The sequence below is a fragment of the Podarcis bocagei genome (genome assembly GCF_964188305.1).
Source record: "Podarcis bocagei genome assembly, chromosome: 5".
Lineage (NCBI taxonomy): Eukaryota > Metazoa > Chordata > Lepidosauria > Squamata > Lacertidae > Podarcis > Podarcis bocagei.
In genome coordinates, this window is record NC_138129.1 from 3,514,068 (window position 1) to 3,530,735 (window position 16,668).

Genomic DNA, 16,668 nt, shown 5'->3' on the forward strand with positions numbered 1-16,668 from the left:
CGTTGGCCAGCCGGGCTCCCCTCTGCACAGGTGGGCAGGTAGTGACTGCAGCCCTGTTTGGCTCTGGTGGCAAGGGCTGGGCTGGCGAGGTGGGCTCCATTCACCCTCTGTGCCCTGCCCCTGATCGGTGTGTTTGCATGTGGCCCGGGTGCCGGCAAACGCCGCTACACCTCTGCCCAAATCTGTCCTCAGCCCGCTTTCGTTTCCACCTGCCCTCTTCCCTGCTCTCCCCCCTCCTGTCAGTGAATAATTGATGGCCCTTTAAGTCTCACTGGCTGTTGTTACAGCGAAATGCCTGTGGGATGCTTTGGAAGCTCCTGACGGTCTGGTTTCTAGCCAGACCCAAGTTCAAACCCATGTGGAGGGAAGGACGTTTCTCTCCATGGAAACCAAGGCTTCTGTTTTCTCCAGGAGGTTGACAGAGCAGCTCCCAGGGATTCTTGAGCGGCTAAGGGAGACTTCTCCACCACTAGCATTGCCTGCCTGCCTGCCTGCCTTCCCAGACAGTGCCAAGCCCAGGGTCCTCCAGGGGTGCCTGGGGTGGGGGAGGAGATATATTCAGGAAGAACCCCCCACTTCAGGAGCCTGAATGCTGGTTGGTGGATTATTCTGGGAGCCCTTGAGATCCCTGGGTGGTGATTGGTGGGGCTGCCTCCGAGGGAGGGCCCATTGTCCTGCTATAGGATTTTTCTGTGGGCTGCTGGCGCTTGTATAAGCTCATTGTTCTTCAGAGTCAAAAGAGGTTTTTGTCTCCCTGCTGGTGATGGGGTAGGAGGAGGAACGACTTGCCCCACACCCACATAGATAATTCCACTTTCCGCTTTAGATGGCCGTGTGCTTCCCTCCTCATCTGCCCACCCCACTCCCTTTCGTTCAAGCAAGACCCCCAAAGTGGGCCACTTCCCCATTGCCCTGGCTGTCAGGGAGCAGGTGCTGGAGATCACGACACCCCCCCCCCCAAATCCGTCCCTACTGATCTCTGCAAATCCTGCACTGCAGCAATGAGGATAAGCCAGCTGCCTCCTCCTCCAAAGGCAAAACCCGCTCCCAAATTAGTCTGCAAAACAAGCGGTGGGTGTCCTTCTGCCCTCTGCCCCAAGAGCCATTTTGCTCTGCCCCCTTGACATTTTCTGCCTTGCAGAGACAGGGCCACAAGACTGCCGTGGGGGCGGGCAGCACTAGATGCCCCCCCCACATTAGTCAGGTTGGATTTTTATAGCTGACATGTGCCATGGGCTTGAATAATAGAATTGTTGAGTTCAAAGGGAACCCAAGGGTCATCTAGTCTAACACCTTGCAATGCAGGAATCTCAACTACATCAGACACGACAGATGGCCATCCAACCTCTGCTTAAAAACCTCCAAGGAAGGACAGTCCACCACTTCTAGTGGGAGTCCGCTCCACTGTTGGACAGCTCTTCCTGATATTTATTTGAATCTCCTTTCTTTACACTTGAACCCATTGGTTCAGGTCTTAGCCTCTAGGTGATATCCTCCAAGTGCCAGCCCTTGAGATATTTGAAGATGACTATCATATCGCTGCTTGGTCTCCTCTTTTCCAGGCTAATACCCAATTCCCTCAACCGTTCCTCATAAGGCTTGGTTTCCAGACCCCTCGTCCTTTGTTAAGCCTCCCATCAAGGCTGTGCAGGTGTCTCTGGTGTTAAAGGCAGCACTCCCAGCACAAGGGTGGTCTCTCTTCTCCTGTCTTTCTGTCTGTCTCTTCCCCACCCGCCAAATCACTGTCCCTTAGAAGATGCATTCATTCCCTGAGTGGCAGCAGCCTGTCAGGGCTTGGAGCCTGTGGCGAAACTGAAAGACAGACCTGGCCTGTCTGTGGTTTTAGCAGCACCCCAAAGTTGGATTTTTGCACATGGGTGTACAGCCCACAGAACTGTGGGTTGCTCTTAACTGTAAGAGCCAGCATGGTGCCATTCCGCTCCTGACCACACGTGGAACAGGCATGTGGCTTTTTCCTTGCAGGCTTGTGGTGCTCCTCAGTCCACCCTGAGTCTGGCTTCGATTCCTCTTCCCCACACTCCTGTGCCACCACCAGCTGTTCTTTGGCCAGGACCACATCACCTGCTGCCCTCCCTCCCTCCCTCTGCGCAGGTGTGGGTGAACAGTGGTAACTCCACCATGTAGACAGTTGATAAGCTAGTTTCCAGTCTTTGTCCAGCAAGCAGTGAAGGGGAGAATTCGTACTGCACCTGACCAGAAAAGGAGGCCGAAGCGGTGGAATAATAAGGGGGGAGGGATTAATTCCCCTCCCCACCTGTCAGTGCAGGTGAACAGCTGAGCCAGGTGGCTGTATGCAGACTGTGGGAGGTCCACTGGAGATGCCAGTCGCTGAGTCTGTGGAAAATCAGGGTTGCCCTCAATGTAATTTTAATATTTTTATTAAATTTTATTAAATGTTACAAAAAAGGGGGAAAAAGAAATAGAAACAATACATAACCATACATTAAAACATTTATCTACACAATTTTCCAAAATGCAGACTAGAAAAGAAGAAAGACAAAAGATAAAAGAAAGAAACAAGAAAAAGAATGAAGAGGGAAAAAACTTTTCGTAATTGATTATTCCAAATTAATACTTCAAACATTATGATATATAAATCCTAGTTAAAATATTATAAAAGACTTTCACCACATGTCTCTTGGTTATCTAATTCACCTTTACATCTGTTCTTCAGTCACTTCCTTTCCTTAAATTCTTTCATAGTCCATCTAATCTTTGCATTCTCTGTATTCTTCACAAGGTTAGGGTTGCCCTCACTGTAGCTTCTGAGCAGTCGTAGCTGTTGTACGGGGCCCTGTGATTTGAGCTTGGTAGGGATCAATGCTGGAGGAGACCTAAGGGAAGGACAAGGAGTATGGCCTAAGCACATGCTCCAAGACGATGCACGTCATGGGAGTCCCAGTGGTTGTTTCTGAATGAAAGAAAAAGCCATTTGCGGTGGAGGAGAGGATTCTGCCCTTGACCTTCCCTCCTCCCAGTTGCCACTCCCCACCCCTTGCTGGGCCAAAGTGCTTGCACGAGGAGGGGCTTTGCAGTGGTGGGGGTGGGGATCCGGACTGCCCCTCCCCCTCCATGCTATGTCTCTTCTTTATAAATGGCAACTAGATGCTCCCACTTTAATACCAGTACTTGGGACCTCTTGCAGTTCAGAGCAGACTGACACGACACAAATTTAATTCGTGGAGTAAAATGCCATGCGGTGAAGCGACGGCTGCTAGCATTGGCGGCTCTTAAAAAGTATTAGTCAGATTCTCTGAGGATCACTCTATTGAGAGCTTCCAGGCTTGGCAGCCAGTATTTTGAGGCACTCCTCCTCTATTTGACTGCTGGGTACTGGGGGCATACGGCATGGGAAGGCTGATCATGCTCTGCTGATGAGCTTTGCAGAAGCATCTGGCTAGCAGCTGTTTGGAACAGGAAGCTGGTTTTGGTGGGACCCACCTTGGTCTGATCCAGCAGACAGACCCTCCTTATAATCTCAGCCCTTTGTAGCTGCTGCAGTTGAACATAGGAAGCAACCCAGTATGACTGGTTAATGGGATTTGCACAGGATATGGGACCTTTTTCAGTTCTGAGGCTGGATATGTGAGGGAGAGGGGGGCAGTTCAGGCCCCAGCAATCCAGAATAATTAAGGCAGTCTTTAGAGTTCTTTGTGTTCACCATGGTTGGGGAAGGACTCAGTGCCTAATTCTTGAAGATGAATAACTTATGCCAATTAGCAAACATTCCTTATTTGGGGTAAGTTATTTAGGTTTGCTTGACCTGGTGGGAGGGAGTGACGTGCGCTTGGGTGCGCATATTGAAATATTGCATTTTAAACCCGCACAGTTTCAGATGAGAAAGCCCAGATTCTGGCTTGGAACATAAGAGGGGTCCCACTGGATTTGGCCACAAGCCCGTCTCCTCCAGTCCTTACCAGATGCCTATGGAGAGCCCATATGCAAGGCTTTAGTGCAGCGGCACTCCCACAACTTGTGATTCCCAGCAACTAGCGTTCAGGGGCGTGCTGCCTCTGACGGTGTCGGTAAAACACCCCAGTTGTGGCCAGTAGCCATTGGCAGCCTTATCTTCTGTGAATTTGACTAACTGCCTTTTAAAGCCATCCAAGTTGGTAGCCCCCATCACATCTTGTGGGAGTGAGTTCCATAGTTCAGCTGTGCGCCGCGTGAAGCACTTTGTTTTGTCCGCCCTGAATCTTTCAACATTTACCTTCTTTGGATGCCCCCCTTAGGTTCTAGTACTTTGGGGGATGGGGGGAGAAGTGTCTCTTTATCTACACCATTCATATTCTTACACACTTCTATCAGACTTGCTCGCCTTTCTTCTAAACCAAAAAGCCTCGAATTTCGCAACCATTTCCCCCAAGAGAGTTGCTTCGGCCCCTTGACCCCGTCGCTTGCCCTTTTCCAGCTCTGCTACATCCTTTTTGAGGTGAGGCAGCCATAACTCTATGGGATATTCCAAGTGTGGTCTCACCACAGATTTGCATAACAGTGCTATAATCCTGACAGGTCCATCTTCAATCCCTTTCCTCATCATCCCCAACATGCAATTTGCCTTTTTCACACCTGCCACAGCAATAAATGTGAAAACTTCATTATAGCCTCCCCCATCCCCACAATGCTTTGGGGGCTAGTGGGAGGACTGTGGGTCTCATTTACCCCTTAGTATCTGTTTTCTTCCCCCTCTTTCTGTCTCTCTCACCCCCAACCCCCACTTCAAAGTATAGGCTTAGATTGTACGCTCCCCAAGTCAGGGCCTTGACTTTTGCTTGTTGCTCTGTATATAACCCCATATAAACGAATCATCCATGTACATTACTAGTGATATAGAAATAACAGCAGTGTATGGATGGAGTAAAGAGGCTGGTGTGTGGGGCGGGGGGCAGGATCCTGCACAGGGATCTTTCAGTTCATTATCATTAATCTAGAAAAGCTCCTCTGCTCTTCTCCCCCCAGCCAGCCATGCCCTGGAAGGCTTGGAAGGTGAGGCATCCTTTTCATGGAGTCATAGCTGGAAGGGACCCTGGGGGTCATCTAGTCCAGCCCCCTGCAATGCAGGAATGTTCACTTGTCCCGTACAGGGATCGAACCTGCAACCTTGGCGTTATCAGCAGCACGCTCTAACTGGCTGAGTCCGACTTCAAGGGCAATTGGGGATGAGATCCTGCTCATTCCTTGGGCGGGGAAAGAAATCCCAGCAAGTTCAATCCTTGGTCTTTATCCGTTTCTGTGATCCTTGCCATTAGAAACAAGCCATCTCTGCTTCCTCTGCTGTCGGTGGAGAAAGCCAGCTCCGTTATATGGCTTTAGTAGAAATGCTATAAGGAACTAAGTATAAATAGATTAATAGAGCTTTAAAGGGGAAAATATGGTTAGAATGTGTTAAGACAATTATAGGATAGAAAACAGAGAAAGATGGAAAGGAATTGCTGAAACAATTAATAGAAGTGGAATACAAAAAGGGAGGCGTGAGGAGGTTGAGGAAATAAGGGAAAGAAAGATAAGATGTTGAAATTGGATTGTGTATTAAATGGGTTTTGTTTTGTTTTGTTTTGCTTCGTTTATTTTTTATTTTGTATTGTATTGTATGTTTTTTTCCCCTTTATGGTTTTTTGCAGTGTTGTGTTGAATTTCTTGGAAAACTAATAAATATTATTCTAAAAAAAAGAGAGAGAGAGAAAGCCAGCTCTGCAGGGAAAGGGGCCCATTGAAACTTCTCTCTCCTGCCGGCCTGTGCTGCAGAGAGTGGATGGGACTAGATCAGCCTTTCACTGCCATGTGCTGTTAGCGCTCCAGCTCGGGGGCTGCTGCTAATCCAGGGAGAAGCCAAGGAGCAGGCAGCAAGGATGGTCCCGAGGCAGCGCACACTTTCTCCCATTGGCCTTTGGGGAGGCCTGCCATTGGCCAGGCGCAGAAGGAGAGGCTCTGTTGCTGTGGCAATGCCTGCCTGGGCTCCCTGCACAGCAGCCTGGTGCGCAGCTCGTGCCTCCATGGCCAGGAATAATTCTCCTTAATCCTTCAGAGAGGCATCATTGGATAAAGCTGGGAGCCTCCCTCCGGGAAGGAGCTGAGAACAGGGGGAGGGAAAGCCTCTCAAACTGCTAGGCTGGCTATTCCCCTCCCTCCCTCCCGCCCTCCTTCTCCTCTCCATTCACTGGCAGAGATCTGCCCCATTACAGGAACTATGCTGGTGGGAGTGGGGAGATCCCCCGTGCCCAATGGATCTAGACAGGCACCAGGCACAAAATGGAAATGTGTGACAAAGCGGGTAGCAATTCACACCATGCAAGAACTGGCGGAGAGGTGGAGAGACTAGGCCAGAGTACTGGCAAGGTGTATTCCGCTCATCTGACTCGCGTATGTCTGCCTGCAAGGCACATTGTGCACTGATGTTCCTGGCTAAGGAGGGATCTGACTGTGGATTTTTCATAAGCAAGTGGGACTCTTCTCATGCCGATTCTCTTTCTAACCAGCTGTATCTTACAATGCGCAAATCAAAACATGAAAATGTCCTCTTGTGTTCAGGATTTCTAAGAGGCTCTAGGGAGAAGGTGCCTCTCTCCAGGAGCGGTTCAGAGGTACAAGCAGGCCATTGCAGTTATTTGGGACAGTGAAGGTGCTGAACGCTGCACCCCTGGATCTCCAGCAATATCTCTGGCAATGCCTCTGCCCTCACCCAGTACTTTGAGTATCTGGCATACCCAGCTGTAGAATCTGTGGTAGCGGCCACGTTCTCTACTGAGAAAGTTGCAGAAGCCCAAATTCCCCCTCCAAAGAAAGCAGTGAAGGACCAGGGTCTAATGTGACAGTATTGCTTCCATCTTGGTCAGTAGCAGCTCTTAATTGATAACAGAAGTTCAGGCTGCGTGGGACTCTAGTTCAGCTTTCCACAACCTGGTGCCTTCCAGATGTTTTGGACTATGACTCCCATCAGTCTCAGCACGGCCACTCAAGACATGTTGAGGGAGCCGGACTGGGGAAGACTGGTCAAGTCTTTTTCTGCTTCTGCAATCTCCAGGCATGCAATGTCTCTTCCGACCAGGCCTCCATACCCTCAACGGATGCTGAAATGGTAGATATGCCTGCGAGGCAGCTTCCTGTGTTCCTGTGCATAATCAGATTGCCCTCCCTCTGCTCCGCCTTGCAGCCAGAGGAGGAAGGCATGAGAGGTGGAGTTATCACCCAGAGTGCATACTCAGAATTGCTTAGCCTAGTTTAGCTTGAGTACTCTTAAACTCGTGGTCCAAGGGCTTTCAGTGACTGACGGATGGCATAGGAATTCTCATCCGTGTCATAAATGACTCTGGATAGAATACAAGGGCTTGTGGCACCTGGGCACAACAGGAGAGCTGGGCAGAGATGCCAGGGGTGTGAAGTGTGTTGGGGGGGGGGGCAGCAGGGAGAAGTGGCTCCTGTCTGTCGCTTGCAGTGAGATCTTGATCGCAGGGTGGTGCCACGGAGTGTTGTTTGTTGTGAAGGACGGAAGGGCCTTGGCGAGGGAAGCCATTCTACAGCTTCCTTGTAGATTGCAGGGGAGGGCGGGCAGGCAGAAGGAAGGAGAGCAGCCACACCTCCCTGCTCCCCCCCCCCAGCTCCCCGTCTGTCACAAGGATGTGGGGCTTTCTCCACCAGCAGCCGCCTGACCCTGATTGTCCTGCCACCTGGGTGAGGAAGCCAGCAAGAGGAAGTTGGGGGCTGCCATCTGCAGCTCCTTTGTTCAGCACCCAGTGCTCGGCCTGTGCAGGAAGCAGCTTTCTGCGAGGCCTTTGCCCTTTCCCCTCTCCCTGCAGGGTTGCAGCACCTCGCGAATCCAAGGATCTGCTGTGGTGGCAGGCGGCATGGGCGGGCCGGCCAGGAGGCTTTGGTGGGGAAGGGTGCGTGTTGCAATGTGCCCCACAAGAGGCTGTGCCCTGAAACACAGCAGGTGGCTGCGCGTGTGTAAAAAGAGACTGCCCACTGGCACCTGATTTGGATCGTGGAGAAAGCAAGCACAGGATGAATGAGTGCATGACGTGTTTGCACCTTCTTCAGAGCTGCGCATGAGGGCAAGAGGTTGGGATGTCATCTCCCAGTTGAGCTGCAGTGGGAGGAGGAGGAGGAGGAGGAGGAGGAGGAGGAGGAGGAGGAGGAGGAGGAGAAGGCCATGCCCTTCTCTGGTGCCCAAAGTCACAGCCGTGGTTTGGGAAGAGGCAGCACAGTGCCATTGCTGAGGGGCTGCTGGGTGCCTAAGTGTGTAAGGAGGCAGAGCCTGCTGCTGCGTGCGAAATGCTGCCTGGCCCCTGCGCTTGTGCAGGCAGGGAGACCTGCTCTCTATGATGGATGCCAGGGCTGGAACAAATGTGTCTGAGGGGGGAAGGCAAGGCACGTAGGCGATCTCCATGGGAACCAGGGGAGCAGCAGAGCCTGGCAACGGTGGGGGGGGGGGAGGAGGAGGAGCGGGAGGTGGTACATCCGCAGGCTGGGTGGGGTGGGGTGGGATGGGAAAGATGGGAGATGGCAGGCGCCGTTTGCCTTGCCCTCGTTCTGCAGGTGGGGGATTGAGGCCGAGAGAGTGCTTTGCCCAGGGCCACGCGTTGGCAGGCTGGCTTTGTGGCCACAGTTGCAATGGCAGCCAAGTCCATTGGCTCCCCTCTGCTGGACCAGAGGAGCTCCTCCAGCATCAGGTGCAGACACACATGCTCAGGCATCCTGTGCTCCTTGCTAAGTGGCAAGAGGCATTGCCTCTGCACCCTCAACACAAGGCGCCTGGATTCCGCTTTATTTTCAGTCCAGAGATGTGTTGAGGAAGGCAAGGGTCGGGGTGGGCTTGCAGAGAAATGAAGGGCCACGCTCTGAATCTCTGCCCCCATAGCTAGCGCTGTGGACAATCCTTTTTAAGAGTTCTGAAAGCGACTGGAGTGAAGCTCCCTATCCCACTGCGGGGGGGCGGGGGGGACAGGACAGGAGGACACACACATTCACTCCAGCCCCTCTGGTCAAGCAGGTTTTCCAGGTTCTTGAAACAATAGAATAAACCTGCCAAACGGGTTTACTGAAGGCCAAAGAGGGCTGAGTGTACACACCGCAAGCAGCCATCCACCTTCCTCTCTCTCGGCTTAAGTATCTTCTCACCAGTGTGTACGAAAGGCATCCTTTCAAAGCTGACGTTTGGCTCTCACCTTTTCTCCCTCCTGAGCTTTCACCCTCAGTCGGTTGGCATCCGTCTTTCTCAGTCGGTGGGCATCCGTCTTTCTCAGGAGACAATGGAAGAGTGTGCCTCTGAGGGTGAAGTCGAACTGTTGGAGAGTTACAGCGCCTGCTGTGGCTGTAGAGACTGATACAGGAGAGACATGTTTTGTTGCAGGTGGAGGCGCCTGGTTTTGCTGCCACAGGTGCACTGTGTGTTTCTTCTCTCTGCGCTCCTCCCAGTGGTCATTCCTCCTCTGGTCACTGCTGTGGATATGCAGCCTGACTGTCCCCAGGCACTCTGGTCATTTGCAAGGGGTTAATGTTGCCGGCTTCCATGTCATCCTCAGTAGTCCTTTGGGAAATGGAAGTTCCCGAAAAAGAATTGCCCAGACTCCTTTGTGAGCTGCCGGTGTGATGCTGCCCTCTAGATGCCGTGGGCTGCAACTCCCATCATCCCTGGCCACTGGCCGTGCTGCCTGGGGCTGATGGGAGTTGTAATCTAAAGTATCTAGGGAGCCCCACGCTGGCTGCCTCTGCGCTACTTCATGATATTTCGTATAAAAAGGGAGCCTTGGGAGCCTGAAAGCAGGTGTACAAGACCGGGGTGAGTGGGGGCGGGACTGAGTCTCAGTGGCAGGGAACTAACTGGCATGTAATTCTAAAGGACTATGGACATGCTATCTCACTAATATCTGCCTGGTAAGAAATGCCAGTATTATCTCCACATTTGTTCATTTTGATATTTCTGCACCACCCTGTTCACCATACAGTCACAGGGCAGTTTGCAACATCTTAAAACATGCAAATACATATACAGTGGTGCCCCGCAAGACGAACGCCTCGCAAGACGGAAAACCCGCTAGACGAAAGGGTTTTCCGTTTTGGAGGCGCTTCACAAAACGAATTTCCCTATGGGCTTCCTTCGCAAGACGAAAGCCCATAGGGAAATCTCCGGGACAGCGGGGAAGCGCAGCGCGTCTTCCCCACTGTCCTCGGACCTCCTCCGAAAGCTGGCGGTGGGGCGGAGAGACCTTCTCCCCCCGCCAGGCTTCGGAAGGCTGCTCCGAAGGCTGGCGGTGGGGCGGAGAGACCTTCTCCCCGCGCCAGCCTTCGGATGGCTGTCCTGAAGACTTGCGGTGGGAGGAGGGTTTTCCTTCCCACCGCCAACATTCAGAATGCTGTTCTGAATGTTGGCGGTGGGGAGGAAAAACCCTCCTCCCACCGCAAGCCCCGGGAACAGAGGAGAAGCGCTGCGCCCCTTCCCCTCTGTTCCCGTACCTGTCCTGAAGGCTTGCGGTGGGGAGAAAAGCCCTTCTCCGCACCGCCAGCCTGGCAAGCGGTTTCCATAGGAACGCATTAATTGATTTTCAATGCATTCCTATGGAAAACCGTGCTTCGCAAGACGAAAAACTCGCAAGAAGAAAAAACTTGCGGAACGAATTAATTTCGTCTTGCGAGGCACCACTGTACATATACATGTTGTTGTTGTTTAGTTGTTTAGTCGTGTCTGACTCTTCATGACCCCATGGACCAGAGAACGCCAGGCACTCCTGTCTTCCACTGTCTCCTGCAGTTTGGTCAAACTCATGTTTGTAGCTTCGAGAACACTGTCCCACCATAGAATCATAGAATAGAATCATAGAATCATTGAGTTGGAAGAGACCACAAGGGCCATCGAGTCCAACCCCCTGCCAAGCAGGAAACACCATCAGAGCACTCCTGACATATGGTTGTCAAGCCTCTGCTTAAAGACCTCCAAAGTAGGAGACTCCACCACACTCCTTGGCAGCAAATTCCACTGTCAAACAGCTCTTACTGTCAGGAAGTTCTTCCTAATGTTTAGGTGGAATCTTCTTTCTTGTAGTTTGGATCCATTGCTCTGTGTCCGCTTCTCTGGAGCAGCAGAAAACAACCTTTCTCCCTCCTCTATATGACATCCTTTTATATATTTGAACATGGCTATCATATCACCCCTTAACCTCCTCTTCTCCAGGCTAAACATGCCCAGCTCCCTTAGCCGTTCCTCATAAGGCATCGTTTCCAGGCCTTTGACCATTTTGGTTGCCCTCGTCTGGGCATCTCGTCCTCTGTCGTCCCCTTCTCCTTGTGCCCTCCATCTTTCCCAACATCAGGGTCTTTTCCAGGGAGTCTTCTCTTCTCATGAGGTGGCCAAAGTCTTAGAGCCTCAGCTTCAGGATCTGTCCTTCCAGTGAGCACTCAGGGCTGATTTCCTTCAGAATGGAGAGGTTTGATCTTCTTGCAGTCCATGGGACTCTCAAGAGTCTCCTCCAGCACCAGAATTCAAAAGCATCAATTCTTCGGCGATCAGCCTTCTTTATGGTCCAGCTCTCACTTCCATGCATCACTACTGGGAAAACCAGAGCTTTAACTATACGGACCTTTGTTGGCAAGGTGATATGTATATGTACATATACATATCTCTGGTGAAAACATCTGCACAAAGTAAATGCAACATAAATGGAAGTAACATAAAATAGCAATGGGTAAAATAGCAACAAATCATGCACACCCTCACCCTCCGAAGAAGGTGGGCGAAAGAGGTTTGCTTTCCCCTTCTACAGTTTGGGAGCTACCACTGAGAAAGCCCTGCCCTGGGCCTCAGGGTGGCATTGTTGGGGTTTTGTTTGGGGGGGGGGCTGATGTTGAAGAGGGAAGAGTGAGATTGTGCCTTGGGTGACAATATTGCAGGAGCTGTTGCTGCCCCTTCCCCGCTGCGGGCTGCAGGTTTGGGGCCACAACCGTAGCAGCATCTTGGGGTCTGTGGTCTTTCTGGTAACGGGGCCCCTTCCCTTCTCTTTGCAGATGATTCCTCCTCGGAGAGCTGCAGCGGGAACGGCTCCTCCACCCTGAACCCGTCCACCTCCAGCAGCACTCAGGGGGATGCCGCCTACCCAGAGATGAACGGGAATGGAGCTGCCGTTCCCATGGATTTCAGTGCCTCCTCTGAGGACCAGCCCATCAACCTGTGCGACAAGCTGGCACCTGCCCACGTCACCCCCTCCTACCAGTCGGACAGTTGCAGCGCCGATGGCCTGCGGAGCCGTGCGAAATATGGAGCCAAAAGCACAGCCGAGGTGTGTGTGTGTGTGTGTGTGTGTGTGTGTGTAAAGTGACTGTAGCAGCCAGTGGCATGGGGAAAGCCCCTGACATGGGGGCAGGGGAAGGGTCCCTCCACCTAACATCCAGTGGCAGTAGTGGAGTTTCCCCCTGGCTACAGGCACGGTGGCAGAGTCAAAAGAAGACCATGTGGAGGCTGAAGCGAGAGCAGATGACCCATCTAGGTAATAGGAGAAGATCAGTCACCCTGATAAGGAGGCCCTGTGGCCTAGCCTTGTGTTAAATTTAGAGCACTCCACGTTTTGTGTTCCTTCGCCACCGTAGTCCACCGACCAACTACACTCAGACCAGTGCCAGCAAATTTTCCTAAGCCAAGGGCCTTGTTCCTAGTCCTATCTCGGCCAGAAATATTTCCTTTTAGGACAGAAAGGAAGCAGAGTCACCGGCCTTTGGGGGTCCTGGCCCAGTCGCCCTTCTTTTGTGCGGTTGGAGCTTTTCGCAGAAATAAACGATGGTTGCCCATTGGGAGCCAAAACAGCAGCGGAGCCCTATGGCGTCTGTAGAGAATGGCCAGATGACCAGAGCATGGTGAGATGAATGCACCATCTGCTTTATGGACCTCACAGGAAGGGGATTTCCATGGGCAAGAGCTCTCGCCAAGGTTCTGGGGGATTCGCAGTTGCTGACTGGTCCTCATGGCGGCTGAACCTTTCTGTGACTGCTTGGAACAAACAGCAGGGGGGGGGGCGCAATTTCCGGCTTTCCCTTGTGTGCTTCCTAGCATTGATAACAGAAAGCTAGGCCTAATCCAGCACGGCTGTCCTCAACTCCCCAAGGTGGAAAGAAGAGGACACTTCAGACTGACCCATATTTTGGGGTATTAGAGGTTACCGCCCACAAACTTCTGCTGCACTTTCCTGCTTGTGTGGTGGCACCTCGGTAAAGCCCAGTGGCGTAGCGTGGGTTGTCAGCACCCGGGGCAAGGCAAGTAATTTGTGCCCCCTAACCTGTGGATTTGCGCCCCCTAACCCGTGGATTTGCGCCCCCTAACCCCCAGATGTTGCGCCCGGTGCGGCCGGCCCCCCCTGCACCCCCCACGCTACGCCACTGGTAAAGCCTCATCTCACTGTTTATAGCAGAGTTTCCCCCCGGAGGCAGAGGACAAGAACAGTAGTCATAGTCAAATTCCTCAGTCAAGAGCTTCTTTATTTCTTGACTGGTTGCACAAGTGTTTCAGTTCCTAATATATACAAACCATTTACAGTGGTACCTTGGTTCTCAAACTTAATCTGTTCCAGAAGTCCGTTCCAAAACCAAGGCACGCTTTTCCATAGAAAGTAATGCAAAATGGATTAATCTGTTCCAGACTTTTAAAAACAACCCCCAAAACAGCAATTTAACATGAATTTTCCTATCTAACGAGACCATTGATCCATAATATGAAAGGAATAAACAATGTACTGCAGTCACACAATCAATCAGTAGCTGAACTGGGTCCCACACAGTCACACACACACACAAAAAAAAAAAAGCCACAAAAATGCAAAATAAATAGCAAAAGCAGACAGACCTCAGCGTAACACTCCAAATGGAAGTGTGGCACTCCAAACAGAAGCGTAACACTCCAAACAGAGCACATGTGACTTCCGAAAAAAGTTTGCAAACCGGAACACTTCCAGGTTTGCAGTTTTTGGGTTCCAAGTTGTTTGAGAACCAAGACATTTGAGAACCAAGGAACCCAGTACATTCTTTCTATATCCAGCACGGTATAAACTTTGTGTGTGTATGTGTGTGCTTTCCTTGTGCAGAAATTGCAGCCTGCAACTTCCTCCCTTTATTTGCACCTGCAGCTGACACCACTCAAGCCAAGAGTGCCACTCCTACACAGTAAAGAAAATTCTGAAACCCTCTTTAAAGATTAAAGGAACTTTTATCTGTTTCTTGAAGAATGTTTTCCTAACAAGGGGTGTGGACTTGGATCTTCCCAAGCGTTCACTGTAGGAGTGGCGTGGTTGTGCCCCACTCCATCCCATTTTAGCCCTCTGCCTCCTTTCTCCGCTCCACCCCCACAAATTTAGTCAGTGTAGAAACCAAGGCTGAGCCCTCCCAAAGTTAGAGATCTGTGAGCCGCCAGAAGGCTAAGCAAGACGGTGTAGCCAGGGGGGCGGTTCAAAGTGCTGATTCTTTGTCTCCTCCCTCAGTCGCCTCCGTACAGCTCTGGCAGTTACGATTCCGTCAAGACCGAGGTCAGCGGCTGCCCTGAAGACCTGACTGTGGGCAGAGCTCCAGCCGCTGACGATGACGACGACGAGCACGATGACCATGAGGACAACGACAAGATGAACGATTCGGAAGGAATGGACCCAGAGCGGCTAAAGGCCTTCAATGTATGGGCAGCTCTATGTATGGGTAGCCATATGGGGGGAGACATGGTTCAGTAGCATGGCTGCACCTTTCCTTTCCCCTGTGAGAGGGGAGGGACTACAGCTCAACGGCCAATCCCATCCTTTTCGCACAGATTTGTCCCCTGCTTTAACCCATCTGTGGTAACTGGTGTTGTAGACTCTGCCCGAGAGTTTCTGCTGCTGCCAAAGTAGACCACCCTCTCCCAGCCTGGTGCCCTCGCTGGACTGGAGCAGACAATTGTGAACCAGGCAGGCTAATGATCCGTTCAGGTGTGAGGCAGCTCCCTATGTTCCCTGTTGTTTCTGCAGATGTTTGTACGCCTTTTTGTGGATGAGAATCTGGACCGCATGGTTCCCATCTCCAAACAGCCCAAAGAGAAGATCCAGGCCATCATTGAATCCTGCAGCAGGCAGTTTCCTGAGTTCCAGGAGCGAGCTCGCAAGCGCATCCGCACTTACCTCAAATCCTGCCGCCGCATGAAGAAGAATGGCATGGAGATGGTGAGGTTTTTTTAATTATTATTATCCCCAATTCCTTCTGCATCTCCTCTCCTCTCGTAAGATAGTTGAGAGCCATCCCAACCCCTGTTGCTTCCATTCCTTGTTCATATGAGCCTCACTGAACCCAGTCTATGTAATTGCCCTGTGGGATGGCATTGCCACGCTTTTGCCATGATAAGGAAGACTTGGCCACTTAGGGATGCCTGTCCAACTCACTCTCTCCCCTGGGCATCCTCCATTCTCTGGCCCTTCCCACTGACCTTGCTGAGTCACCTGGGTGGGATGGGGGGTGTGTGTGTGTGCAGGGAGACTGCTGTTAGGTCCTGTGGGCATTGGTCATGGGGTCCCATAGCAGTTGATAATTTCCACCACTATGTGAAACTCCTGGGAGAGCTTGTCTGGAGAATTAGGGTGTGGTCTCACACAAATGCTGGCAACAGTCTTCTGTTTTGCATCTTATTTTGGGAATGCTTGGAGATCTTGAATTGGTGCTTGAGTCCAGTAATGGATTGGCAAAGTTGCTGTTAGGAACAGATTCACTGAGAGTTCTCTTGACTTGGTTTCTGGGTCACTTATATGACAGCCATCAGCTGTGACTTGGTCTGCCCTAACCAGTGGCGGAGCAAGCCGATTGGGCGCCTGGGGCGGCACGCGTGCCCTGCGCCTGGGGGCGGGGCCAGCCACCCACAGGGGTGGGGAGTCTGTTTGCTTCCCTACAGCTGAGGGGGAGAGAATGGGCAGACTGTTTGGGGCAGCGCAGAGCCTGAGGTGGCTCCAGCCACTGCGTCACTCCCAGGAGAGACGCGTGGCTCGGGCGTGCTGCACGCCCCACGGTGAGTGCCGCCCACCATTTTGTCACACACACCCCAGTGAGGACACACTGCACGGGCTGCACCTACTGCATGCACTTTGCTACACTCCTGCTTCTAGCAAACTGTATTTCATATCTAAGTTTTCTAGCATTGCCTAAGTTCAGAAGAGAAGTTTTGTTGGCATGTTTTAACATTTTATCCTCTAAGATCCTAGGTGGCAGATTTGCCGTAGTTCCCTACCATGTTAGGTGCTGTCCTTTCAAACTTAGAATTTGAAACCGTCTCTCCTACATACCTTTGCTGTATATTTTATCAAGGGGTTAGAGAAAGCATAATTTATCTCTTTTATGAGGCGGCATCCTGGAAGATCCTTGGGGGCTCTTTTGAGCATTTTCCTTGATGGATCTAATAAATGTGTTACCAAACAGGTGACAATATATATGTGAACATTCTAATGTATCCTTGACCCACTACAATGGTTTGTTCCCAGCTTGTCACCTGGGAATTATTCATTGATTCCATGGAGGCTTTGATTTTTGTACATCTTCATATGTTCTATTTTGTTAATGGTCGGTAAACATTTGATTGATCTGCCTTTGGTCCTAGAGAGCCACCAGGTAGCAGCTGTGGCTAAGAATGCTTTGGCACAGCACCTTTTCCTGGAAATCATAGATGTTGCC

At 51.4% G+C, this 16,668-nt stretch overlaps 1 protein-coding gene across 6 annotated transcripts in view; it reads left to right on the forward strand.

Annotated features, from left to right (window-relative positions):
* The window catches only part of NOL4L (nucleolar protein 4 like), a gene marked incomplete at its 5' end in the record, with an annotated part of 135,521 nt that overhangs the window by 111,776 nt on the left and 7,077 nt on the right, over window positions 1–16,668 (forward strand). For all 6 annotated transcript variants that reach the window (XM_081196172.1, XM_081196173.1, XM_081196174.1 and 3 more), the window contains 3 exons: window positions 12,016–12,287; window positions 14,472–14,657; window positions 14,985–15,176. In XM_081196172.1, coding sequence (XP_081052298.1) covers window positions 12,016–12,287; window positions 14,472–14,657; window positions 14,985–15,176 — 650 coding nt within the window. The remainder of the gene's footprint in view (window positions 1–12,015; window positions 12,288–14,471; window positions 14,658–14,984; window positions 15,177–16,668) is intronic.